General features: G+C 53.2%; 1 protein-coding gene across 11 annotated transcripts in view; it reads right to left on the bottom strand.

The window, feature by feature from the left end:
• Positions 1-25,507, bottom strand: part of SDCCAG8 (SHH signaling and ciliogenesis regulator SDCCAG8) — a 229,343-nt gene that overhangs the window by 6,681 nt on the left and 197,155 nt on the right. For 5 of the 11 annotated variants that reach the window (XM_059146681.1, XM_059146685.1, XM_059146690.1 and 2 more), the window contains one exon: positions 2,559-2,709. The exons of 2 other annotated variants lie outside the window; for them this stretch is intronic. In XM_059146681.1, the coding sequence (XP_059002664.1) occupies positions 2,559-2,709 (151 nt within the window). Of the gene's footprint in view, positions 1-2,558; positions 2,710-4,706; positions 4,864-25,507 lie in introns of those variants that run through there. 4 more of the 11 variants (XM_059146682.1, XM_059146692.1, XM_059146683.1 and 1 more) reach the window with 3 other exon arrangements.

Raw genomic sequence — 25,507 nt, 5'->3', positions numbered from 1 at the left:
AAAAAACATCATGCGGCCTAGTTAGGACCATGACCAGCTCGCTCGGCCAGACTGCTGTGCAGGTTTTAGAATGTAAGCAGAAACGACTCAAAATAATCAAACCTTCTGAACAGACGTCACTGTTTTCCTATCATGGGCTGCAGGCAAACCCCGGGCCAGTCATCTGCTCCAGGACCCAGGGCTCAGGACCCGGGAGCAAACCAGAGTCCTGGGACTCAGCATCGGGTAGACAAAGAGTTTGAGAGTTTGACCTGCCCCATTAAGTCCTTAGGCTTACTCCAACCAGGCTGAGAACACAGAAGCCTTTAGCTAAACATTTCATCCCTAAATGAAAAGATGAACCAGCGTCTCTCCAGGAAAACAGGGAGTCAGGTCAGTCACTTGGGAGCTCGCAGCAGGAAGCTGTCCTCCTATATCCCTGCTGGGGGCACACAGCGGCCTCATTTACTTAAAGGGCGGGAAGCTAAACTCACAATTCCAGTTTATTCCATGGCCGAAGTAGGTCTAATGCCACACTTGGGTAGAAAGAGCAGGCCTTTGGTTTAGATATTCGGCAGAGAGCTTGCAAAACTGGATCCTTGCCTCTTCTTTGAACACTAGTATTTGCTACTGAAAGCCAACAGTCCCTCTATGAAATGTCTTTTGTCGTGTTCATATTAAAATAACTCCAAATGTACTATTTGAATCAAAGATCCCTTTAGAGATGAGCCAGAGGGGCTGGGATCAGATAACTCAGGATGGTCGAATCATCTCTGTGGCTTCAGGCAAGAGAAGAAAGACCTGCTCCTTTTTTTTGAGGATTTTTTGAGGTTTGGGTTTTGTTTGTGTTTTAAATGCATTTTATGAAAATTTTGCAATCCATTTGGCAATTATCAGGTTTTTAAAGCCCTGGAAGAGGTTTCTAAGCATTGATGGTCCATGTCCAGATCTGAGTGGCTGTGAGGTAGGCAGACGGGGAGTTAAAAGGGAAACCCTACACGATAATGATCTGGTCCAGAATCAACAGGAAACTGCCATGCGCTCAGAGCTTGGACAGAAGACTCCCCACAAGTCTTACTCTGAAGTGGTTCTTGGCTCCTAGAGTCAAAGGATTCACTCATGCTAAGAGCCTCTGTCCTTCCACCACATGTGACAGGAGCCTGGTCCCCCACCTGGAGAGCCGGTGGCCCCAACCTTCGGCTAGCTCCATGCACAGCCTCCTGCAGGACCTGCCCAGACAGTTAGGTTGTGGCCGGGGTCAAGCCTGAGCCTCTCAGGGCCTCCAAAGCTCCGCGTCCCTCAGAATTACCCAACCAGCTTGTTAAAATGCCGATTCCTGGCGTGTGTGACCGGAATCTGTGAATCAGTGTCCCTCACAGTTACCCATTTGCAAGCCCCCCAGACGCCTGTGATGAGCAGTGCGAGAGGGTCAGTGGCGCCAGGGCCACGGGGTACAGGCGGGTCCGCATCCCCAGGCCACAGGTCAGCGCCTGGCACTGGGGTTTTCTCTTACTCTCCGCGGAGAAATGAGTAGTACCGGCGACGGTTTCGGTACACGGAGTGGGAAAATTTCCTCAAAGGAGGGCAGTTCCCTAGTACCCATCGGGCGCATTTTGAAAGAAGAGAGACAGCTTCTCACTCTTCTCACGGCCAGAGGCACTCTTCCATTCATCATTCCAAGCACTCCCCGTGCGGGCACCTGGGGGCTCTCCTAATACAGCATCCTAGGACCAGACAGAGACTGGGGCCAGTCCCTGGACCACCTCATTATCCTAACATGCCGCTTGATGGGACAAAAAGTACAGCTTCCCCGACAGGAAGAGAAGCCATTTAGGGGAAAAGGCCTCCCACCATACCGCTGACTCACCCGGATACGCTTCTCCCTCCCTGATCCCTTTCGGTGGCCCCAGATCTACCCCAACAGGGAAAGCCCGGACTGTGGCATCAGCCTTAGATGCCATTTCTAGTGTCCCGACTCGCTAGCTGTGCAGGCTGTTGCAGCCTCGGTTTCCCTAGCTGTGAAGCGGAGACAAGCCTCGATCCTGCAGGCTCATTCAAGGGCAACGGGAGTTCGCGCGCACGGTACAGGCAGCGCTGCCGGGCGCAGTCACCGGCCGCTGACGTCAGACAAGACACCTGCAGCCACTCCCCATGGCTCCTCCAACCAGCAGCCCCTCTTTGCTCGGCCACTTTCAACTGTACACACCCCCACCCCCCACCCCAGACCCTTCCGAGTGTGCTTCCTGCACAAAGCCCGCTCGCCGCTATAGCCCTCTGCATCGTTCCGCAGGCCACAGTCCCACACTCGGTGCCACAACCCAAGTCGAGGGTTGTTCTTGTGCATGAACTCCAGCTCCCTAAAGAGGGCAGGCCCGAGGGCTACACATCCATGTCCCCCACCATGCCCAGCATGGTCTTCAGGGTCCTCCTATGGGCTGCCCAACGGGAGTACTGGGGTTTGCACCTGTCACGGTGCAGCTCTGAAACAAGGAACAAGAAAAGGCCCCACACGCAGACACCACTGTGTCCTCTGGTGGGTGAGCCAGCCCAGAGGACCCCCTCTGCCCCCACACACATACCCCTGCGCTGGGTCTGACCGGTACCTGGGATCTCAGACGTCCCACCTCTTCCGCCAGGCTCTGTCTCTCCAGAAGAAGCTCGTTCTGCTTTTTGAGAAGCTGCACCAGCTGCTGGGCCGTGGCCTGGCTGTGCTTGTCCAGCTGCTTTAGCCTGCGGAGAAATCCACTGCAGAGTTAGGGATAGGTCCTGAGGCGTGAGGGCATCAAGCTGCAGAGTGGGTGGCAGGGGGGCGGTAGTGGCCAACTTCAGTGCGTCCAACTGTTGTGTCCGAGAGAGGCCCTGGTTAGTGAACCAGGAGCTGCCAATCCAGGTGACCCTGAGAGGCAAGGCCAGCAGCAGACCCTTGGAACGCAGCATTGATTAAGATGAATGGAATCACATCAAATGTGGAAGGAAACCAGGAGCCTTCTCCCGGAGATGTCAATGAGTAAACACACAGATAAGTTGGATAAGGAGAAGAAAAGTCGAAACCTTAAACTCACAGAGGTCGAGGATGAGGGGCCTAAACGCTTCCATTGTTCAGGGGAAACGTCTCTGGCAGGCTGCAGCAGACAGCCCGCCCTGGCTGGGGAAGTGGGCGAGGGACAGCAGAAACACTGAACTAAGGGTTTTCCATTATTAATCACTCAGTCAATCATGAGCTCCGGCATCGCTGACCAGATGTCTTTAAAGATCCTAAATTTGTCATTCTGCTGATGGGCCCTCCTCTCCAGACTTGCTAATTCACTCAAACTATTATCCTCATTTGTCCACAGACGGCTTCCTACAGCACACTCACCCCTGGAAATGTAGGCTTTGGATTAAATTTAGAGTTGCACAACTACCCAGCCCTGTTCTGGAAAGCGTCTGGCTGTGTCCTGCACCCTTCCTCCCGGACCAACAGCACCAACGGTGAAATTAACTTGTATTTTCACAGGGAAAGGATTTTAAAAGCTCAAGGTGCAATTCAAACTCCAGACTACACGTCCAACACTCACCGAGTCAAAGGCCACAACGTCATGCGCAGAGACTGGCGTCAGGCTGCCCCAGGTTAGGCCTCCCTGCGTCCCGCCAGCTTCTGGCGCGTTCCCAGCACAAGGAAGCACTGACCAGGGCAGAGACTAGGGCCTTGGGGTGGGCGGACGCCTTTCCCAACCTGCCGGCGGGGAAAACTGCACCCCGAGGGAACCTGACCACAGTCTAGTATTGCTCACGCTCTCCCAGACTCTTGTACCACCTGCAAGTCGGCCCCTTTCCCAGACGGCACCGACTGCGGGGCCTGTCTGCCCGTCTCCACCTTGGAAGGATTTTTGTGGGTATCTTTGTTTAGGCTGTCCCTGAAGGCACACTCGGGTCCCCACCCCAGTCTCCTCCTCCTCCTCACGCGCTGCGAGCTCCCACTTTTCAAGCTCTCCGGGCCTTTTGCTACTTCCTAACGCGGCAAGCGCGAGGAGCTGGAAACCAAGAACAGGTGGTGGTCGCTGGGGCAGCAGGGCGCATGCTCGCAAAGCCCGCCCGGCCCACCGCCCGCACGAGGCCTCCGTCTGGCCCCGCCCCCAGGCCCAGGCCCCGCCCCCTGGCCGCAAGCGCCCTGCTGGTCCTGGAGAAAGCCCAAGGAAGGAGCCAGGGAAGGACTTAGTTCTTCTCTCTTGTGTGTGTGGCTATTCAGGGCCAGGCTCAGGTGCCCTGGCCCTGACTGGCCTCTCAGCGTCCCAGATCAGGCTGGGGCAGACCCGAAGCGCTTTGCCGCTTCGACGCGGTATACACGATGGTCGCGCCCCTTGCCCCTGTGGCCCTGCCTCCGATCCTGGTGAAGCCAGGGCACTGCAGCTTTGGGAAGCTCCCTCTGTCCCCACGGCCACCCATCACACTGTCACACGGGGACAATTCTTCCTGAGAGTAGTCCCCAAACCCCACGGGCGTCAGACCAAATGGGAGCTTCCCTGCACCGTCCCCTGCGCAGAGCGGCTGGGAGGGGCGAGGACACCCCAGGGCGGCAGAGAAGCCGTCCGCAGGCTTGCGGCAGGGCAGGGGCGCTCTCCCCGGACTGACGCACCGACAGATGCCGGCAGCCACCGCCCATCAGAGCAGCTACTCCGCTGTCCTGCACTGGGGTGGGTCCCCTAGAGGAGAGAAGAGCCTTTTTCCTTGAGAAGCAGACAACCTACCGCTTGGGTATTTCAATCAGACAGGTGGGAAGCACCGTCATTAGCAGCGGAGCTGTCGAAACCCTCCAGTGGCTTTCTCCCTCCCATCAAGCCCTGGGTGTGGAGACAGCCACAGGCTGAGCTCTGGCCGGGCGGTAGGCCACTGGCTTCAGGCTTGCTGGAAACAAATGTGACAGAAACATGGAATAAATAGATGACACCATTAAGGCTTAAAGACAACAAGGCGCCAGGAGTGGCCTTTCCCCATGTGGTCCCTTGCCCTGTGCTTTGATCAAATGGGATAACAGTCCTGTGGACTGATGGCTTCAGTGTGTGTTTCTGGGCCCTGGAAAGAGGTGGCCGCCTGATGCAGAGCTAAGGGCTGAGCCAAACGCTGCTCTTACAGCACAGAACGCTGGCCACAGGCTGGCCACGCCGGCTTACAGCCAGAAATGGGGCCGGTCCCTGCCTAGACCCTTCTGCCTTGGAGGCCCCAGGACCTAGGCCAGGCTCTGTTGGCGCTGTTTTGCAAACCGTAAGCTTCAGCTCCCTGCGGCAATCACCTGAGAGCACCTGGGCCCCACCTGGAGCCGCTGAATCAAATCCCTGCGTCTCGCAGAAGGACCTCGGGAGAGCCTTCCTCCACTGGAAGGAGCTGAAGCTCCTCCTGCCCTCGGCTCACAGTGGGAGCCAATGTGAACGCTCCGGGCGGTCAGTCTTGGGGGGCCTTAAAGAGACATGCCCCTTCTTGTTCGAGGTCAGCTTCCATTAGGTCACTCCACGTGCAGCAGCGACGTCCATCACAAGGTCAGAAAAGGTAAAAATCACCACCAAACCAAACCCACATTGGTTAAAAGACAGAAACAAACCCAGATTTTAGATAAAAGGGACTCAGTCAAGGAAATAAATTTCAATAGCAGCTCTCTTGAGGTGTTTTATGAATAGTGGGAAGTTGGTTTTTTTTTTTTTTTTCAAAATTTTATTTATTTATTTGACAGAGAGAAATCACAAGTAGATGGAGAGGCAGGCAGAGAGAGAGAGAGAGAGAAGCAGGCTCCCTGCTGAGCAGAGAGCCCAATGTGGGACTCGATCCCAGGACCCTGAGATCATGACCTGAGCCGAAGGCAGCGGCTTAACCCACTGAGCCACCCAGGCGCCCCGGTTTTTGTTTTTTTTTTTTTAATTAACAAGTTATTTCTTGGAACGGCCTGCCCCAAACGCTGCACAGCCCTGCCTGTACTCTGTCCTTGTCTCCCTGCACAGATTAGCGAATTAAAAGGTCGGTGCTAGACCCCATCTTACAGTTGAGAGACCGAAGCTGAGAGGTCTGGGAAGCTTGCACAAAGCCATAGAGGAAGCACGGGAGCTCGGGGTCCTCTTAACTGTTGCTAAGGAGTGGTTCATTCATTGAGTTAATTCAACAAACCAAGCAGTTAACCCTTTGGGAAACCCCTCTCGTGGGTCAAGTACTATAGGGCAGATACAGGGTCCAGGAGGCCCCAGCCTCTGCTCACGCCCATCCCACGAGGCAGGAACTAGTCTTACCCCATTTTAAGGACAAGGGTCCCCATGCACAAGGAGGAAGAGTGGTTCTGGCCACTCAGCCAGCAAGTCAGGATGCGAAAGGGAAACGGGTATTGTCCTGGGCAGGGGCTCCCCACAGGAGAAGGGGCTCTGCAAAGGCCATGCTGTCTGCGAACCGAGAGCACACGGTGTGGCAGGACCAGAATCCCCACACACGGCCAGTGATGCTGGTCCCAGTCCAGCCCTGCAGCCAGACCAACAGCTGTGGACCTTGTCCAGGCAGTGCTGGTCCCTGCCCCAGGAAAGAGAGGCTGGGAGGAGGGACAGGCCTGGGATAGACATTTTGGGGCCAGAGGGAGGTACCCACGAGCTGTGCACCTACCGAGCAGGTATGCAGCCTGGGGCCTGGGGCCTGGGATAGGTCTGGCTGGATGTCCAGCCGCAGGCTATACCTGCTGAGGGGAGTGGCCATGAATGCGGGGCAAGATTCACCCAGGAGAGCCGGGCAGAGGTTTTCAAGTTTGCTAAAAATACAGGTGTCCTTGAGGCATCTGGGTGGCTCAGTCGGTTGAGTGTCCGACTCTTGGTTTCCATTTGTGTCATGATGTCGGGGTCCTGGGATCGAGCCCCAAGTCCGGCTCCATGCTCAGCGGGGAGTCTGCCTGTCCCTCTCCATCTGCTTTTTCCCCCTGCTTGGGTGCAGTGTGCTCTTTCTCAAATAAATTAATATTGAAAAATCTTTATATAGGCATCCAAGCCACGACGCATGTCTGCTGCAGTGAGAGGGAAGAGGGCCAGGACAGGGCCTCGGGGACTGGCCACATTTACAGGGTAGCAGGGGACAGGGAGCCACGGAGCCACGGAGACAGATGACCTGGAGAGAGAACCTGGAGCTTAAGAGGAGAGGCTTTCCGGGAGGAAGGGGGGGCTCTGTGCGATGCGCCACTCGGTGCTGGCTACGGCTGCTCGCCCTGTCCGGAGGGAGGTGTGGCGGAGGAGGGGACACCGTTCTGGAGAGGGGAAGAGGGGCCTGGCACAGGGCAAAGGAGCAAGAGGGGTGCAGAGGGTGGAAGGGGCTGGAGCCGGTGGGCAGGAGAGAGGGGGATTCCTCGAGGCACAGGGTGCCAGGCTTCCCCAGGCAGGAAGGCGCCCACCGCAAAGGCCGGGCCCTCCTCACCAGCGGGGTGAGTAAGAAGCCCCTGACCCACAGCCATCCTGTTCTGCCCCGGTTCGAGGGCACAGGTGTTTGTCGGGAAAGAAGCAAGGTGACGTGCCGTGGTCCTCGAGCTGCTGTGAAGGGTGAGCGCACCGGCCGGGGGCAGGGGCAGGGGCAGGGGCAGGGGCACGAGGGCGGAGCCGAGGCAGAGCCTTCTTCTGTGGACACGGACGCCCTGACTGACCCTTCGGACAATCTCACCCCACCCTGGCCCTGCAAGGACTCCTGCTCTCCAACCACCCAGAAAGCCTCCTGCTCCGCAGCGGACGTTCTCGGGGGGTCCCGGAGCAGGACCCCTCCTATTTTCGAGGCTCAGCTCTCAGCTTAAGTGTCATTCTGAGAGCTTGCAATTTCTTGTTCTGTTCGGGTTCCCTGTTTGGAGCCATTTCTTCCCCGTGGCACAGAGGAATTCGAGGAGAGAGCGGGGCCGCCCTCCCAGGCCTGCCTCGGAGTCTGCAGGGACAGCAGCCGCTCCTGCGGGACGGAGCCCTCGGCTGCCTGCAAGCCACGCACGGGCTCCGCAGGGCAGGACAGAGTCTTCGGTCCCTCCCGGATGCCCCCGGGATGTACTTGGCATCTGCCCTGGCGGTCACGGCACCCAGCGGAGCAGCGGCCCGGGGCAGGAGGCCAACCCTCCCCAGGAGGCAGCGGGGGAGCCCCTGCCCTTCAGGGCACTGAGGACTCAGCCAGTCTGTGACCAAGAGCCCCTCTGGGCCACCCTGACTGCAGGGGCAAGAAGGAGCAGGGCCCGTTGCCTTAAGGATCTGCGGGTGTGTACCTGCCACCACAGGTCATAAGTGGGGGGCTCGGGGGGCGGGGGGGGCAGAGAAGAACAGAGCAATCAGAATGGGCTGGACTGGGGGGCTCGGCTCCCAGGGGTTACCGGCAGGTGGGGCCGCAGTTACCATGGGAACACGGAACAAGCTCTACCCATCCCACAGCGAACTCCCCGCCACACCCCACCAGGCAGGAGCCCAACTTTTTTTTTTTTTTTTAAATATGCAAGACTTCAGGATAAGAGGGAGCAAGCACGCAATAGAGAACAACTTTCTAGAGCTGAGCGGGCTGGGTAAGATTTCTCATGCAAAACAGAAGCGGCGCGAGCTGCCAGCTCCGGTCCTGTGCTTCAGACACTCATTTGCTATGAATACTGTGAAAGCAAGTGAATACATATATTTAAATTTTTTTATGTTGTATGTGGTACATACAAAATATATGCAGTGTATAAATAAGTTATGAGGTATAATAATCAAATGAACACTCGTGAAGCTGGTACCAGCCCCCAGGGGCCACCGCCCACGGAGCCCGTCCCCAGGCCCGCCCCCTTCTCCCTCCAGAGGTGGCCCGTCTCCCCAGAAATACAGGTTTTGTAGAGGAGACGCTTTCGTTTCCCTCAGCCTCCTCACCCTGCAGCTTTCCACAGATGACTGTGGGGGTCTTTCTTTCTTTCTTTCTTTCTTCCTGCATTTGTGGTGTTTTGGTGTGAGGTCTGCTGGGGGTCAAACATCCTTTATCCTGAAATGTTTTCGGGCCGGAGTCCCTCCTATGGTCGCTCTGGCTATAGTAAAGGTTTGCCCTCCCCTTCGTAGATAAGCGTTCTCAAATGCCGCCACTGCGGATGTCACTGGGACGGGGTGGTGGGGTGAGGGGGCTCCTCATGGAAATGAAGAGCAGTTTTGAACCCACACGTGGACTTAAAAGGTGCGAACATCAGACTATAAAGCACGCACTCACCTCTCTCCTAATTCCCAGGGAACAGGAAGCTTTTCCCATTCGCTAATTTAAAGCTCCTGACAATACCGAAGGCGAGCTAGGACTGTCATCCGCACCATTTCTGGCTGGAGAAAAGCCAGACACAGCCCTTTAGCCCTACCACAGAGGTTGTGCTGGATAAAAACATCAGAGTGAACAAACTCCTTACCAGTGGACATTATTCATACCAAAGATGAGACCCGTGATTTCATCTGTAGCATGTTTGCTTTCACATGTGCTAACTTCAAAACAGAGCGTGACATACACGTTAAATGACTTGAAATGTGCTACCGAAATTCACCACTAACTTAAAAGACGATGCAGAGACATGACTTCAAAATCCCACCACGAACTACCTATTCTCTTCAGGCAGGGAGGCTTGATCTCTGTCAACCTCACATTCTCCATTTCTGGAACTGAGAAGAGAAAAACCTCAGGAGCTCCCGAATCAGCAGCTCTGGGGTGAGGCCCAGCAGGACAGGTTTTCGTGGGCCCCCCGGGGTCATTCTGGTCGCTTCTCAAGTGGAGGCACCACTGGCACGTGGTAATTCCAGTATTATTCCTGATACAAAATGAGTTCTCATGGAGGATAATTTCTTCCCCCCTGGCTCCAGCTTTGATCCCTGAACAGCCAACTGTCCACATGAAAACTGTGCCGGTCTACTCCCAAGCCTGGATGTCAGTCACGAGAAGTTAAGCAAAGCACGTGCTCAGGGCGAGCTTCCTCCTACATGGAATGAGGGAATAAGCTAGAACAGGCATCAGCAAACATCACCCCCCAGGGCCGTTTTCGTACAGTCTGCAAGTTAAGGGTGGTTTTTACATCTTCCAATGATGAATTAAAAAAAAAAAAAAAATCACAAGAAAAACAATGTTTTGCGACACAAACATTCCACACAATGTTGACGACTTGACTCTTCAGAGAGAGTTTGCTGGTCGCTGGGCTCAGGGATGACTGAGTCATGTTCCCACAGTACCCTGACTCTACACAGCCTTCCTCACTGTGTCCCATCTTCGAACCCCGCAACCAGCTGTAGTCCTAACAATACCTGCTGTTTGAAGTGCAAGTTTGAAAGCCTAATCACCCTCCTAAATGCTCCAGGTAACGAACTGTGGTGAAGAAGCTGGATTGCTGTAAAGTTGTACACTTGGTTCTAATACTTGCAAATCGCTTGCCACAATTTCCAAAATCCCATCTCATTCATGTGGCTGCACAGAGTCGGCAAGAAGGAGCCTCATGGTGAGGAGTCTGGGACACACGCTAGCCCATCACCCTCACTTAGAACACGAAGGCGGTTTCAATGGCCGCTGTGCCAGCCAAACTTCCTTTGCTCAAATCTACCCTGTTCTGCAGTGAGTAACCGAGTCATTCATTCCTAAAAATCCTGCCGTTCTGGGGACAGTTTTCATTCCCAGCAAAGGGAACTTATTTCCCATGGCGCCCCTTTGGTTTTCCACTCCTTCAAGTCAGCCTTGGCTACTTGTGGAAGTGGAGCAGGGGGTGGAGGGGACCTCCTTAGGGGCGCGAGTCGGGGAAAGCCCCCTGCTCTTCTCTTCAGAAGGATAAGATCACTTACGGCTCATCTAATTCAGCCCCTGAAGCTGGACACAAGGCCCACGGTCATACGGCCCATGTACAGGAGATCTAGGACCGAAACCCCTGTCCCTTGACTCCAAATCCAGTGCTCTTGGAAGCATTTCTTAATCCTTTTGAAAAAGGCCTGACCTCTCTTCCATACTACAAAAAAGTAAGGATTTTAGGTAACGACCTTGAGAAAGGTGACCCACTGGGTGACCTATTCTCCGAGGCCTGGGGGTGGGGGAGCCCCGCGGCCAGCACTCTGCCACTGGGCTCGAGGGAGGGAGCCAGTTTGGGCTTTGTTTTTTGTTCCTTTTTATACTTCCACTCTATTGCCGACTTATTGGGGACCACACAACGCTGCTGCACTGACGGCAAGAATTTCTAAACACGCGGACGCCCGGGTGGCTCAGTGGGTTAAGCGTCTGCCTTGCGCTCAGGGTCCTGGGATTGAGCCCTGTGTTGGGCTTCCTGCTCAGCAAAGAGTCTGCTTCTCCCTCTCCCTCTGCCTCTCTGCCTGCTTGGGCTCAAGCTCTCTAATAAATAAACAAAATCTTAAAAAATAAATTCTAAACACCGTTTCTGTTCTTATCTTGTCACCACCCAGTTTGTGGACTCCTTGGCCCAGATGCCGCACTGACCAGTCCCGACTGCTGTGGGTATAAAGGGCGCACACATGGGGCCCCAGAGCTCCGGACACCCACCTGGGGAGCTGGCTGCCGGCCGGCCCCCCACGTCTCTGTGGCCTTGGACACTGTCAGACCCGGCTCTGTCACAGACCAACTGCTGGAACAGAGCTTCCCCTGGAAATGAGCGCCAGCTTCCCCACAGAACGCCAAGAACATCCGCTGTACCACTGCCTCGTCATCCTAACGAGCAAGTGCCACGCGACCCGGGCTGAGCCTGTGGTCCCCTGGGCAGGCCTGGCAGGAAGAAGCGATCCTGCCCCACGAAGCAGAGGGGACCAGAGCTGACCCGTCAGGAATCTGAGACTCTGAAGAACCTAGGGGACTGCTTGCCTCGGGCCTCAGTTACCTTTTGGCAGCTCTTTTTAAAGCAGAAGTGGTCAGGGAGAGCCCAGCTCTGTGGGGCGAAATGAGACGGGACAGAGGAATGAAAACCACTGAAAACCCAAATGCTTGCAAAGTATAACCCAGGCCACATCCAGCTCGTGGCCAGTTAAAAGCCGTAGCAGCAAAACCCAGACGGCCTCTCATGGCGTTCCTTACACACACACACACACACACACACACACACACACACACACACATGCGCGCGCACGTATTTCTCATTGCTTTTGGAGCCATCTGACTGCGAATCCCATGAACCCAGACCTCCAAGTACGTCCTAATGATAAAGACTCCCACAGACCGTAGCATGTTATCAATGGCAATAACCACACAGGGATATAATACCTTGATCTAACCTACTGATTTCCAATTTTGTCAACGGATTCCAAACTGTGCCTTTTCCTCTTTTACCGAAAAGATCGTCTGCACTCAGATATCATGTCTGTTTAGTACCCTTGATCTGGCACAATTAAAAGACCAGTTTTACTTTGATGAATGTAATTTGTAATGCAATCAAAGTATCTCAAAAGCAGACGGAACTATCGGAACGCATGAGGCTCCTGCCCAGTTGCTCTATTGAGTTATTTTTTAAAAGATTTTATTTATTTATTTATTTATTTGAGGTGGGGGAGGGGGGAAGGGGGAATGAGAATCCCAAGCAGAGGCTGCGCTGAGCGTGGAGCCCAACACGGGGCTCAATCCCATGACCATGACACCACGACCTGAGCCAAAACCAAGAGTCGGACACTTAACTGACTGAGCCACCCATTCGCCCCCCAACCCTCTGGAGTCTTCGCCGCAGTATGGTATTTGCACAAGGATTTTTTCCCAGCGAGGTCCCCCTGGAGCTCCCCGAAGCCCAAACCCTCTGGGAGCAGTCCTGCACTTAGCAGGTGCACACTGTCCCGAGCCCGCTCTCTATTTCCTGCACGGCTGACCACCCTTGAGATAGACGAACTGGTCACAGAGGTGTGATCAAGTAGGAACGAGCCCACGGCCGCTGAGTAACCAGATCCAATCACTCCCGTACGTTGATTGGCACACATCTTAATTAGGTTTTAATGCAAGTAATTTGATAAGTACTCCTGGCCATCCACTACGGAACTGTCAGCGCTGAAAGCTTTTTATTTAGCTCCTCTTCCTTCTAGAGTCTATACCCAGGCAGCCTCCCCGCTGACCCTTGTCAAAGAACCCCATCTGCTGGTTGCCACGGTAACTGAAGGCGACCAATTGAGCTGAACAGAGTGACTCAGAAATAAAATCTGCAGCCAGAGGAATTCTGCTAAGAGTAATAAATCATTTAGTAAAAGGGGGTCCTCCACCCAGCGATGAGTGTTGGGATAATGTGGTGGCAGCAGCCTTCCAGCTCGAAGGGCCGGCGGCGCGGAGCACGGAGGCCCTGCCAGAGGGGGGGCTCCGGCAGCAGAAGGAAGGGGCCCGTCCCGCCCGGCTGGCTTCCCTCATGGGGGACAAGGAACCAATTCCACCCAGGGTTTCATGTTTGGGCTACGAAATGTTGAATTATAAAAGTGGCAAGAGAAGCAGTCTAGGCTTCCAACACTCCTTCCTCCCTCTCTCTCTCTCTCTCTCTCTCTCTCTCTCTCTCTCTAGGAGCACCAGTAGAGAAAATGCCCCAAGTTGCTTGGGAGGCCACTGTGGCCCTCAGGAAAGAGGCAAGGAGAAAGGATACTAAGATTGCTCTGGAATAAGGAAGGCTGCCGCCACCTCCTGTCATCAGCCAAGTCTTAGGCGCTCGGAGCAGAAGCCGGCTGTGTCCGGCAGGCACAGTCCTTGAGGCAGCTGGAGAGACAGGGCTCCGGTCAGAGTGCTGGGAGCGACCCTACCCTATGGTTTGCGGAGAGGGTCAGGGGCTCTCTCTCTGGGTCCGTGCTCCACACCAGCAAAGTAGGTAGCCTTCCTAAGTTAAGATTTCCTGAATGAGAGGGAAGAAAAGAAGGGGAAGGAGGAGACTTGGGGGCTCAGGCCCTCACCCCACAGCCAGGGCTGGGTCATACCCGACCCCCCCATCCCTGGAGGAGCTCCTGCCGGCTCGACTAGCAATCCCCTGTGGGCAGCAGGGCCCGGGCTTCAAGAAGTGGAAGCCGCAGGCAGGCTGACTCTTCCACAGGCCACTGAAGCTCTCTAGGCCAGTCCCTCAGTGGTGGTGATGGGACAACCGCGGGCACCGTCAACTGAGGCAGGAGGGGAGGGGCTGGAGGTGGGGCCGGTGGTGGGGGCCGGTGGTGGGAGGCTGGGGACAGCCTCATCCTGCCAGTGCCTCTCCCCAAGGGCTGCAAACCGGCATTTTAACGGGTGTAGGTAGCACTGCGGGCCTCCTCCCAACGCCTGACCCCCAGGGCAATGGCAGGACCCTGCACTAGATCCTCCCCAGGGATTAAGTTCCTGCTTTAGAAAAGAGCAACTGCCAAACAGAAGGTAGTAGTTGTCATAGTACACCCCCCCCGCACCCCCCCATCCTAGAGGCTGCCAAAGACAGGCTTCATCCGAGAGCTGCAGCGAAATCCCGCGCCCCGAGCCGGGAGCGCCCGGGAGCTCGCCGCCCGCCTCCCGCCGCGCGCTGGCCACTTCCTCGCGCGCCCGCCGCGCACCTGCACCTGCTCTCAGGCCGCCCGCGGGCGCGCCCGGGGCCGGGGGCCGCCCCTGCTGCAGGAGGGCGGGGAGGGGGTCCGCCCGGCCCCCCGCGCCCCGCCGGCTCCCCGCCCGCCTCCGCTCCGGGCGGCGCCCGCACCTGCTGGGCGGCCGGGGCGGCTCCGCGGGGCGCGCGAGGCTCTGCGCTTCGGCGGCCGCGGCGGTCGAGGGAGGGGACGGGCGACGGCCTCCTTAACCCCGAGCTCGTCCCCATCCCTTCCCTGCGCTGCGGTGCGGGGAGAAAGTGTGGCTTCCTCGGGCTGGGGAAGGTGCTGCCCGACCGTCTTGGCTTTTCTTAGCTTTTAGGTCCTTATCCGTGAGCCACACACGAATCGAATCGTTTGAGGACGAGCCTGGAGGCTCGGACTGGAACGGGGGGAGCATCTGACTAATAGGCCGGAGAATATCCCGCGGCCCGCGTAGCTTCTGTTAGTGATTAAGCTGCTCGGGTCACTGACGGGAAGTGCCACACATCCCAAGAGCCCGAGGAAAGGGAAGTTACAGGGGTTGGGGTACGACCTCGCCTCATGCGCCCCCCCCATCACGGTCCCGCGCCCCAACTGTTGTTTTAGGATCTGTCCTAAAGTGTGCCCCGAGAGACGCACTCCGATCCGTACACACAGCCGGGCGGGTGCTGCTCTCTGACGTTCCCTCCGCCTCCTCGCGAGGTCCCCGAGTTGCGCTTCCAGATAATAAGTCGCATCGCTTTGTCTCCACTCACTCACTCTCTCCAGTTCGCGGCCCTATTTCAATTCCCAGATACTCTTGAACTTTCGCACACGCTGCCAGTTTGAGCCCGCACAGAATAATCAGTGTATTAATTCCACCCGGAGAGAGTGGGGTTTTTCTAACACAATCTGCGCAACCTGAACTCTTTCCTTCAGAAACACTTTGCCTTTAAAAAGAAACTCCCAGCATGAACCTCATAAGAAGCGACATGTAACAGACAGTGCATGTGGCGCTGGGCATGCCGCTCAGAATTAAAAGAGAATTTTTTACTTTGTTTCTTCGGTGCCATGTGCATAATGTACATGTGGACGAAACTGACATCAGACATTTAAAGCAAAAAGGGATGGGGGAGGGGGATGTGATGGTGGCGGGAAAGAAAATGTGTTGATAAAAACAGTAACTTCTGTTAATCTACATTTTTCAGTTACTGTCTTAATTAAGAATGTTAGGAAATATGTTGCAGTTTAATTGCATTGTTTCAAGAAATTCTAATGCTGACAAATTTGGGCCCATGTACACTTGGATGGTGAAAGGGATTAAAGTGGTAATTCCTTCCAACTGGGAGATAACAATTAAAATTATACTTCCTCCTCTGCGCCCCTCCCTCCTCCCTCCAGATCCTACATTCAGAAGACAAAGTAAGAATAGCCTAACACTTAAGGTGTTCAACAAGAAATGAGCCCTGGATCGGGGTGACACAAAGGCAGGTGTTTTTAACCTGTGTATATGCCATAAGAATGATTTTTTTTTTTTTTAAATACAAAGAAGTCACAAAAATGAAATAGCACTCTATCCGAAATTTCTGGATGTCAATCAGTATCCTTGCAGCAAATCGTTTTTTATGAAAGAAATCAGTAACGATCTCCAAGTGATTCCCAGATGACCCCGTGTCAGACAGTAAAAATCATCTGCCTCAGCCGTGAGTATACAAAAACGATGACATTGTGAAGACACGTTCAGATTTCTAGATGCCGGGCACTTTCCTCCCACTGGACCAGTCGTACTTGCTCGAGGCTGCCTTTCTTTTGTGTGTGTGGGGTGGGGACCCTTTGCACCATTACCCAGCAAAATAAACTACAATGTATTTTCACTGCTCAAAGCATCTTTGATAGAAATTGTAGTAGACAAGATAGCTTCCTATTTCCCAAGCTTTCAGTTTTGTAACCTCTTACTTGCTCCCATTCTCCGGGGCCTGTCCAGTTGGGCTCCCCATCTGTCATCAGGGAGGTGATGACTCAAACCAGGCACTGACCAGAGACTCCCACTGAACCGTCCAGCTAGGTCATCAAACTGGCTCGATCATTTGGCCAGATAAATCGACCAGTTTTTTTTTACTGAATCAGCTACTCATCCCACTTTCCGGGGACCACAATGGAGGAACACCATGGTGTTCCACTGAGGAGGCAGACCCAACTCTCCAGCAGCTAGAGATGCTGCATTGTACATGGAGGCTCTGAAATGACAATAAAAGAAGATCTGTTGGCCCTAGAGTGCAGCTGAAATGCCCAAAGAGCTTGGCCAAGACAACAACTCCAAAGATTTGCTCTCGCTGGGAGGTCTCCCGGCTCCTTCTGCTTCCATCTCTCAAAACAAGAAGGGACAGAGAATTTGACCACAGACAAAATACTGCCAGCGCGCCCCCAGAATCACAGTGTGTCGACTCAAACTTATATTTACATTTTGTATCAGTGAGTAGAGTCCGGAGGTCACTGAAGTACTGAGTAAATGGCATGTGTGACCGAAAAGTCTAAAGAATCCACTGCTATCGAATTAAGGCAATTTTTTTTTTTAAATGCCACACGCGAGATCCAAAAGAGCAAAGGGACAATCTCTTATGTGCTCCCTGGGACCACATAAAACTCTGAGCTGACCCACTAAGGAATGGAAAGTTTCATCTCCTGGGGTTTCTGGAAATTCTGGTGGGAGGACACAAGCCCTATGAGCCCGGCAACCTCCTGGGGGAGAGGGGAAGGTGGGCAGACCTTTGTCAGGAGGTGCGGCGGAGGGGGGGGTGCTGGGGGCGCTGCTCTGGGACGCCCCCCCCACACACAGAGGGCCGAGGGGCAGGGGGGTTGCGGAGACCACCCGGAGCAGGACCAGAGCCTTATTAATTCTCAGGTCAGAGAGAGAGGAGCTGTCAGGCAGACGTCCAGACAGGGAGAGCCGGGAGCATAATTCGGAGCTGCAAAGTTCTGAGTCAATTCTGGGAGTTCGAAGAACACTAAAAGAAGAATACAGAACACTGGGGGAGAAAAAAGGGAAGCAGTACCCGCCCGAGGGCCGATTGCCTCTCCAGCAGCGGCAAGGCTGTTCCTGGGCTCGCAGGACCATTTGTTCCATTACACAATCTCCTGAAGCCATTTAGAGAGAGCTCCAACAACTGCGTGCACCAACACGACACATGGCTTCCCAGCCCGCCTCCTTGCTGATCCAGACGCTCCAGCCATCTTTCTTTAAGATGCCATATGGTTGGCAGAAGCCTGTAGATCTCGCAGCACATCTGCTTGTACGTTTCTTCTTCCCCTCCATCCCCCTAACAAAAGAGGGGCAGGGAGACGGAGCGAGAGGAGGGCATGCGTGTGCACCCCTGCCCACAGAGAGTTATTTCTTTGGAGGCTGCCTAAGGAAACAAAACTATGAAAGGGATGATCGCGAATTATTCAGGACTCCTTCGGGTTTTTTAACGTGACAACATGGCGATTTGTTTGCTTGTCATGATTTTAAAACCAGATTAGAAAAACAAAGGATGGCCCGGCTCCCTTTTTCCAAATGCCCCCTGACTTGCAAACCACTTCAGAGCTCTCCCTCCGGGAATCCTCGTGATGCTGTCTTGCCCCCTGGAGAGGGACAGCACCCTTGCCTGAAGCTATTTGTCCGCTCCTTTTCGGTCAAGGAAGACAGACAAGCTGAGAAACTAGCAGATACCCAGAGCCCGCTTTGTTAGCAAGCACGGCGCGGCTGTATGCTAATGAGCCGGCACCGACACACGGCTTTTCGGCTTTTCGGTATGATGAGCAAAGATTGTTGACACTGTTGAAATCCTGGCTCTCCTGGCCTGTGAGCGCCCGGGCTGCCTCCTTGGAATCCGGCCCCCAGAAAGACAGGCTGCAAAAAAATAATACATTCTACTCTCCTGATGACTGAAATCTGGCCATTTGTAACTCGGAGCAGTTGGGAGTGGGGGAAGGGAGCGGGGACTGGGCGAATATTCGAAAATATTTGATCAGGCCTGGGATCAGAAAGACACAGGTGAAAAGGATGGGTTTCTTCCAAACTAAAAAGTTAAACCTGGTGGACGCATGTGAGCAAGTGGGGCCAGGACGCTGGAGAGCAGGGGCGAGGGACAGTCAGGGCAGCCCCTGTGACATGCGGACAGCTGGGACCTTCCCCCTGCAGATGGGACTGCCCGACTGGGGGCACCCCTCTGCTCCGGGGAAAAGCTAAGTTTCCAACCTTCTTGTTAATGTGTCTGAACCATGTTACTGGTTGACCACGTGTGGTTTCCCAAGTCCGTGGAAATGAGACATGGGAAAACAGCGCCTAAGTATTCCGCTGTCTCGACAGCTGACCTTTTTTTTCTTTGTAAGTCAAAGAAGGGTAGCAAAGGAACTCCACAGTTGAAGCGCCCAGCACGTGAAATGAGATACCCTTTACCTGCTCGGAAACTCTAAGGGACGTGCATTAGTCTTTGGATTTCATAAACTGAGGCTTAGGGAAGATTAAAAAAAAAACAGCAGAAGTTCAGCAAGGCTGTGTAGCTAGGACTGCCAAACCCCAAAGCCACGCCGATGTCCTGAAGTCCAGTAGGTTCCAGGTGTGAAAGGACGCTGTCCAGACACGCTACCCCCCACCGCCCCCCCAGGGATCTGCTCCCGCTTCAGGGTGCCCACCTGAGCAGACCACTGTCAGCCTCGAGCAATAAAGTAGTTCAAATTCGTAGGCAGGCGGGGAGGGAGGGGGGCACCAAGCTGTAAATTCCATTTACTTGTAATCTACACTATGAATGAAAATTCATGTAAGTGAAATGTAAAAACATGAGGAGCGACTAAAAAAGCATTGAATGTTATGATGAAAGTTTCAGAACGCAGCCATTCAAAAAGTGTGCCCTTCAGATCATACCCCTTGGGGACGGCGCAAGTCTTCCGACCACACAACCACTGCCCAGGTCCCCGGGACGCGTTCCTTCCGGAACTCTCTTCACTGCCCCCGGCTTCATGATTGGACACAGACACAAGTCTGTGAGTGTGTAACAGATGCCTTTCATCAAAATCGTTCTTTTCAATAGAAAATACACGCAGCGCATGTTATACCACTCAGCGATGGCACCGCCACTCAGACTAGATGCTGGAAGCTTGATTCTCTTTTTCTGTTTCTTTTCATTTTATTTTTTGGGGGGAGCCCGAGTCTGTTACCAACAGGAACAATCAGCTGTTATTGACAGTTCCGTTGTTACCATTGAAATGGGCTACGAGAATGAGGACTCTGAATTTAAAAAAAAAAAATCTAGGTTGAAATCTGAGCCGGGTCCCAGGCAAATTCTTCTAAGCTTGTTTCATTTCCAGTATTCTACTACCTCCCAGGACTATTTGGAGAATTAGAGACGGTGTGTAAAGTGCCTGGCACTTAGTAGATTCTCAATAAGTGAAAATACGGTTATTACTAATATTTTCAATAAAGTGTTTCAGAGCGTATGCAAGGTGCTTCCACATACATGTGCTTACCTAGCTCTGAAAACAGCCCTGGAATATAGGAAGTGTTTCTTCCACCAAATGAATGAAGGGCCCCTGGGTGGCTCAGTCGGTTAAGTGTCTGCCTTCAGCTCAGGTCATGATCTTGGGGTCCTGGGATCCAGTCCCACTTTGGGTTCCCTGCTCAGCAGGGAACCTGCTTCTCCCTCTGCCTGCTGCTCCCCCTCCCCCTGACCCTGCTCACTCTCAAATAAATAAATAAAATCCTGTTAAAAAGTAATAACTAAAGCAAGCAACAATATGAGCTTTTATTATTGTATTGGAGCCTGTTCTCTGTGCAATTACTGTGCTAAGTGCTCTTCCGGCTATTTTTAAATCGTCAACAGCAACCTTTTAAAGAAGCGATTATTGCTACTATCGTGAACCTCATTTTATCAGAGATGCCACCAATACCCTGCCTAACTCACACAGGAAGTGGAGAGCTAGAAGGCAATCCCAGGTCTGTCTTCTGAACCCAGGATCCAAATCCCAGCAGTTAGTGCAGGCACGACTAAAGGCCAGATTTGCTTAAAATCTGGTGCTCCTTTGTCTACCACGTTGTCCTCGGGTGGAACTTACTACTGGACATCTGACAAGGAAGTTTCCTAGCATAATACTGCTTGTCTCCACCAAATGTCCCTGTCTGCTAGGAAATTCTCCAGGGTCCGTAGTTCCAGGCTCCCGTGTGTTCATGTACATTCCCACAGAGCCGGAGTGCTGGGTGCTCCCGACGGCACAGGGAAAAAGCAGAGCAGGACACGACAGGTGCATTTGAATGCACTACATGCAGAAACACACACCGACAGAGCTGTCGTTAGCTGTTTGGAATCACTGAGACTGTCAGAAATTCCTTATCAAGAGAACCCTCTTCAAATACTGATTAACTATCAGTAGAACACTTCTAAATCCAAATTCTCTGCTAGGGCTGCTCGAACATTTGGAGGCTGCTGATCGGATGCTGCTGTCGAGCCTGGGGAGCTGGGGAGCACATAGGTGCCCCGGCAGACCGCTCTCCCCACGCAAAGCCCCGAGCTCTTCCTGAGAACCTCTCCTCTGGGGCAGTGGGACCCCCTGGGCTGTCCTCTCAGGTGAGCTGTGCCCCACGACCTCTGCTCTGCTCTCTCCCTCCCCTGACTGGACCTGGACTGATTCTGAAGGCACTGCTGCATGGCTGACTTCAACCCAGTTCAAAACCGAACAGGATTTTAACCAACCAACCATCCACCTTTGCCTTCACTGTGATGCTTCCAAATTCATAAATCTTTGGTCACATTTCTAGTCAACAGTCAACAGCAGCTTCCGGGAGGGTCTGAGCAGAGGAGATTGTGAACAGAGATGTGGTACTTGGGATTGAGTGCAGGAGAAACACAACATGCCCCACGGGTTTCAAACATAAAGGATCTAAGTCTTTCACGAGTATTCTGGAATGCATTCTTTGTGAGGGAGTACTCTGGATCTGGCGGGGGGGGGGGGGGCATATTCACGGTCCCCCTGAGAGCGAGACCAGGTTCCCCAGAGGCAGACCTTGTGAATTCTTTGTCCTTCGTTCATTTCAGCAGCCGGCGGAGTCCTGGATTGCTGCCCGAGAACAACAACACTGCTTTGTCCTGACTTAGCTGAAGGTCGGCGGAGGACCTCCTCAACACCCACCTCCCGGGGCACCGTGTGAGCTCTGACGACGTGGTTCTCTGAGCAACTCACACGGAGACCGTTGGTTGAGAACCTTCTATGCCCAGGCTCTGTTCGGTACATTTCTGGGTAAGAACTCAATGCAGTCCTCTTAAGAACACGGGGAGATACAGAACGCCATTGTCCTAAGTGCAGATGACACGTTGAGGCCCCGTTAAGCAGCCTGCCCCAAATCACAGAGCCCAGAAGCCAGTGGAGCCGGTATTTGAAGCCAAGACCTCTGGGTTCGGAACATACACCCCTAACGACCCTTCCCTCCCACGACCCTCACAGATTGAGCAGCAAAGGGTACGCTTTTCAGCCTACCAGCTGTGGGAACCTGGCACTACTTCTGTGCCCAAAGCTCTTCAGGGTAAGTGTAACTGTTACCACACTTGTCCCACCTGTCTGTCGCACAGGACGCTGGGAGACTTTACCCACTATTCGTAATCTCCCGCGCGGGCTTCTCCGCTTCCTTTTCCCCACGGGCAGAAGTCTCGGGTGGGCCCGAATGGGCTGCGAGCTCTTTGAGGAGAGGACCAGCGCCTGCTGCATTTGGGCAGCCCCCGCGGCCAGAGCTCACAGTTGGCTGTGACTACCTAGGGGACCGCAGACAGAAAGCCAGGGAGCTCGGGCTTTGGTGGCTGAGGAAGGGGCATCAGACGCGTTCACCCTGCACGCGTCTCCGATGAAAGGGGCAGGCAGTGGGACCAGCCAGCCCCACTGAGCACACAGGGACGGTCTGGCCTGCACCACGCGAGGGGAAAGCAAGGGCCATCTTCTCTTCTCGAAGCCCCAGGGTCAGCTTTGTCGTCTGCCCGTGGTGCTCGGGGGTCCGAAAACCCCTATCACGGCAAGGGAATGAACGCAGCTAACGTGACAGGAGACGAGATTAGATCTAAAACAGAGACACTGCTTCTCCAGAGACAGAAAATTGTTAATACAAATGAACAGCTGTTTGGGAAGAAAACATTATTTCCCAAACCCAGACAAAGCTCTATTTATTACATTTCAGAGACACTTAAATTATAGTGTCTGAAAGCTATCTCGTCACGGGTATCTGTGACACCTAAATTATCCCCCAAATCTGAGAGGTTAAGCCACAATAAGGGCGTTGCTGTGAGAAAGACTTACAGAGAGAAAGTTCCTCTTTTTCCTCAAAGGAGCAGGTGAATAAATTCAGTGTGGAGCATAAGCAAATGAGTAGTAAATTCCAGCACCAAACTTTCTGGAAATCCATTAGAATCTCAGACTCACAATCCATTCCAAGATGCTAATGTACGCTGTTTAACCATCTGAATGTGTCGTTCCCTATTCCCACTGGCCCCTGTGTTCACGCAGGCTCTCCTGGTGCTCGACTGCACCGAGCTCCAGGCCTGCCTCGGATGCCCCACGGAAGTCCTGGAATGTTCTCTGTGCTCACTGTGCCGGGCCAGTCCTGCTACAGGAGGTGCTGGACGTGGCATCAGCCCTGACCCACCCACCCACTCTGACCCTGCCAGGGGAGACCTGGGCTCACCCCCACCCTTTCCACAGACTTAGCTGCATCTGACCACCTCAGGGCATTTCTGGAGAGTGGCATATTCTGGGAAAAAATTCTGGCTAAGGGGGGAAATATTAGATTTAGTCGGGTCTAGGACAAGTTAGGCAATGGGTCATGCAGCCAGATGAGGAGGTGAAATCCATAATCTCCTGAGAGGCCTACAGGCCCTTCCGTCTCTGCTCCCTTAACTGGGGGTGACTTGAACTCAAAAGCCAAGGGCTCGCCAGCAGTGTTTACCCCCTCTGCAAGCACACTTGCTTCTCTCCTTTCTTCAGCTCCTTGTTCTGTTCTACCTTACTCCCGACACACCTTGTGGGGTGTTGTTCAGCTTAGTAAGTTAGCAAAGGCTTGAGATTTCTCGAAGGAGAGGTGTTATGGTGTTATGTAAATACACAGTATTATTTTGTCTTTATTCCAGCATTACTGGTTTGAAATAGTTCAGTGTGTGTAAATATGTTTAATAATGTGTATTAATTAGATTTTTTTAGTAATTCCCTGGCATCCCAGTTAGCCAAGGGGTAGCAGGCTTACTTGTATAGTGAACTAGTAAGGATAGTCTCAGACAACTATCCACTAGTCTTTGTCTCATGCAAATCGACTAGCAGAATCCACTCAGTGCTTGTGGTCCTGTGCTTGGAGACAAGACAGAATCACCAAGTAGTGACCTCTCGTGAAAACAAAGAGGCAGGTTCACCACCTATCAACCAGCCCAACCCAGAGAAGGGGAATACGTTTGCAAGCTCCCTGCAAACGATTAGTAGGACCGAAGAGCCCAAGTCTGCAATATTCAGGAAGAAAAAATAGTTTAAGTACCACTGACACCAGCATGTGCTTTAAGTGGAAATTTCCAAAAACAAATATTACTCTGAAGGTCAAGTGCCCATCAGGGTCATGTTAACTCTTGCTAGTGACTTTTGTTCCCCTCTATGAATAACATTTTGTCCAACCCTGTCAGCAAGGTCAGGTCAAGAAGATCTGACCGTGGCAACCCAATTATCTTTTTTTTTCTTAAGATTTTATTAATTTATTTGAGACAGAAGGAAAGAGAGAGAGAGAGAGCACCAGCAGGGCCAGGGGCAAAAGGAGAAGCAGACTCCTTGCTGAGCAGGGAGCCCAGTGCAGGGGTCGATCCCAGGACCCTGGGATCATGACCTGAGTTGAAGGCAGACGCTTAACCGCTGAGCCACCCGGGGGCTCCAACTGCCTTGACAAGGTTCTGAATAAAGGGTTATTTCCAGCCTTCTCTCTAGACAAGAGTCACCTACATGTGCTGGCTCTCCTAGGAACACTGAGAGTTCACACTGGTTCCACGGACAGGTATTTCCAGTAGATACGGCTTTTTAAATATCCTGTGTGGGCATGTGCCCATGTGGCAGAACGGTCTCATTACCCTCCCCATCACAGATGGCAGAGAGCACCTCCCATGCAAATGGAGTCAAAAGCACAGGCTCTCGAATTACCATAAAGACGAGGAGAAGGTGTCAATGAATTACTGAAAAACTCACAAAACTCATCATCTGCCGGGTTAAATGAGTAATGTTACCGTAGAGAACATTTGTTGTTATGTGTATTATTTTCTCCCTCGCAAGTCAAAAATCTGCTCAGAGACCCACACTGTGATTGGGTTGTGCTCTACAGGCCTCGGAAGGAGTGTGTGAGTCAGGATGGTGTTGGCTAGACCGCCGCAGGGACACTCCAGGCTGGCGGCCAGAGCCACTGGGAGGTCCAGTGAGGCACAGAACCGTGCCTGGGTACGGCGAATATAAGGGAGTTCAGGCAGAAGTCTCGTGCTGCTTCTCATCGTGGGTCTTAAGTCTAAAACGATTTTCCAAAGTGTGGAATCCATAGAATCTTATTAGAAAAAGTGCTTTTTTTTTTTTTTTTTTTTTTTTAAACTCTCTGCATACACCCTGCTCTCTTTAGGAGACAAGAATCACTCCTCTGCAAAGCCTGATCCGATCCCTGTCCCTGTTCCTTCTTCCGTGTGCCACATCACGGCTCAGACAGCATCAGAACCGCGTCCAGCAAGAAAGCTCCGTCCCTTGTGAGCAGCGGCTGGTTCTCACTGGTTCCCACGATGTCCAGTCCAGAGCCTGCACCACGGGTAGGGGTTGAATCGAAGAAGGAACTGTCATGTCAGCCCTCACACGGCACTCATAAAGCACCTACTGGCCTGAAATCGGATGGCATCACAGTGTAAATTTAAAGATTTGTTCACCCTCTCTACGTAGGGAGCTTTTAAAGAACCACTGGCCGGAGCTGCCATTTCCACCTTCAGCCAAAGCAGAGAGCTAGTGGCATTTGGAGAAGTCATGCTATTTCTCCCTTCCGAAGAACGTGGGCTTTTTTTTCCCCCTAAAAGAAA

The sequence above is a fragment of the Mustela lutreola genome, chromosome 14 (assembly GCF_030435805.1).
Source record: "Mustela lutreola isolate mMusLut2 chromosome 14, mMusLut2.pri, whole genome shotgun sequence".
Lineage (NCBI taxonomy): Eukaryota > Metazoa > Chordata > Mammalia > Carnivora > Mustelidae > Mustela > Mustela lutreola.
The sequence above is the reverse complement of the archived record's forward strand: the minus strand, read 5'-3'. Positions and strand labels throughout refer to the sequence as shown.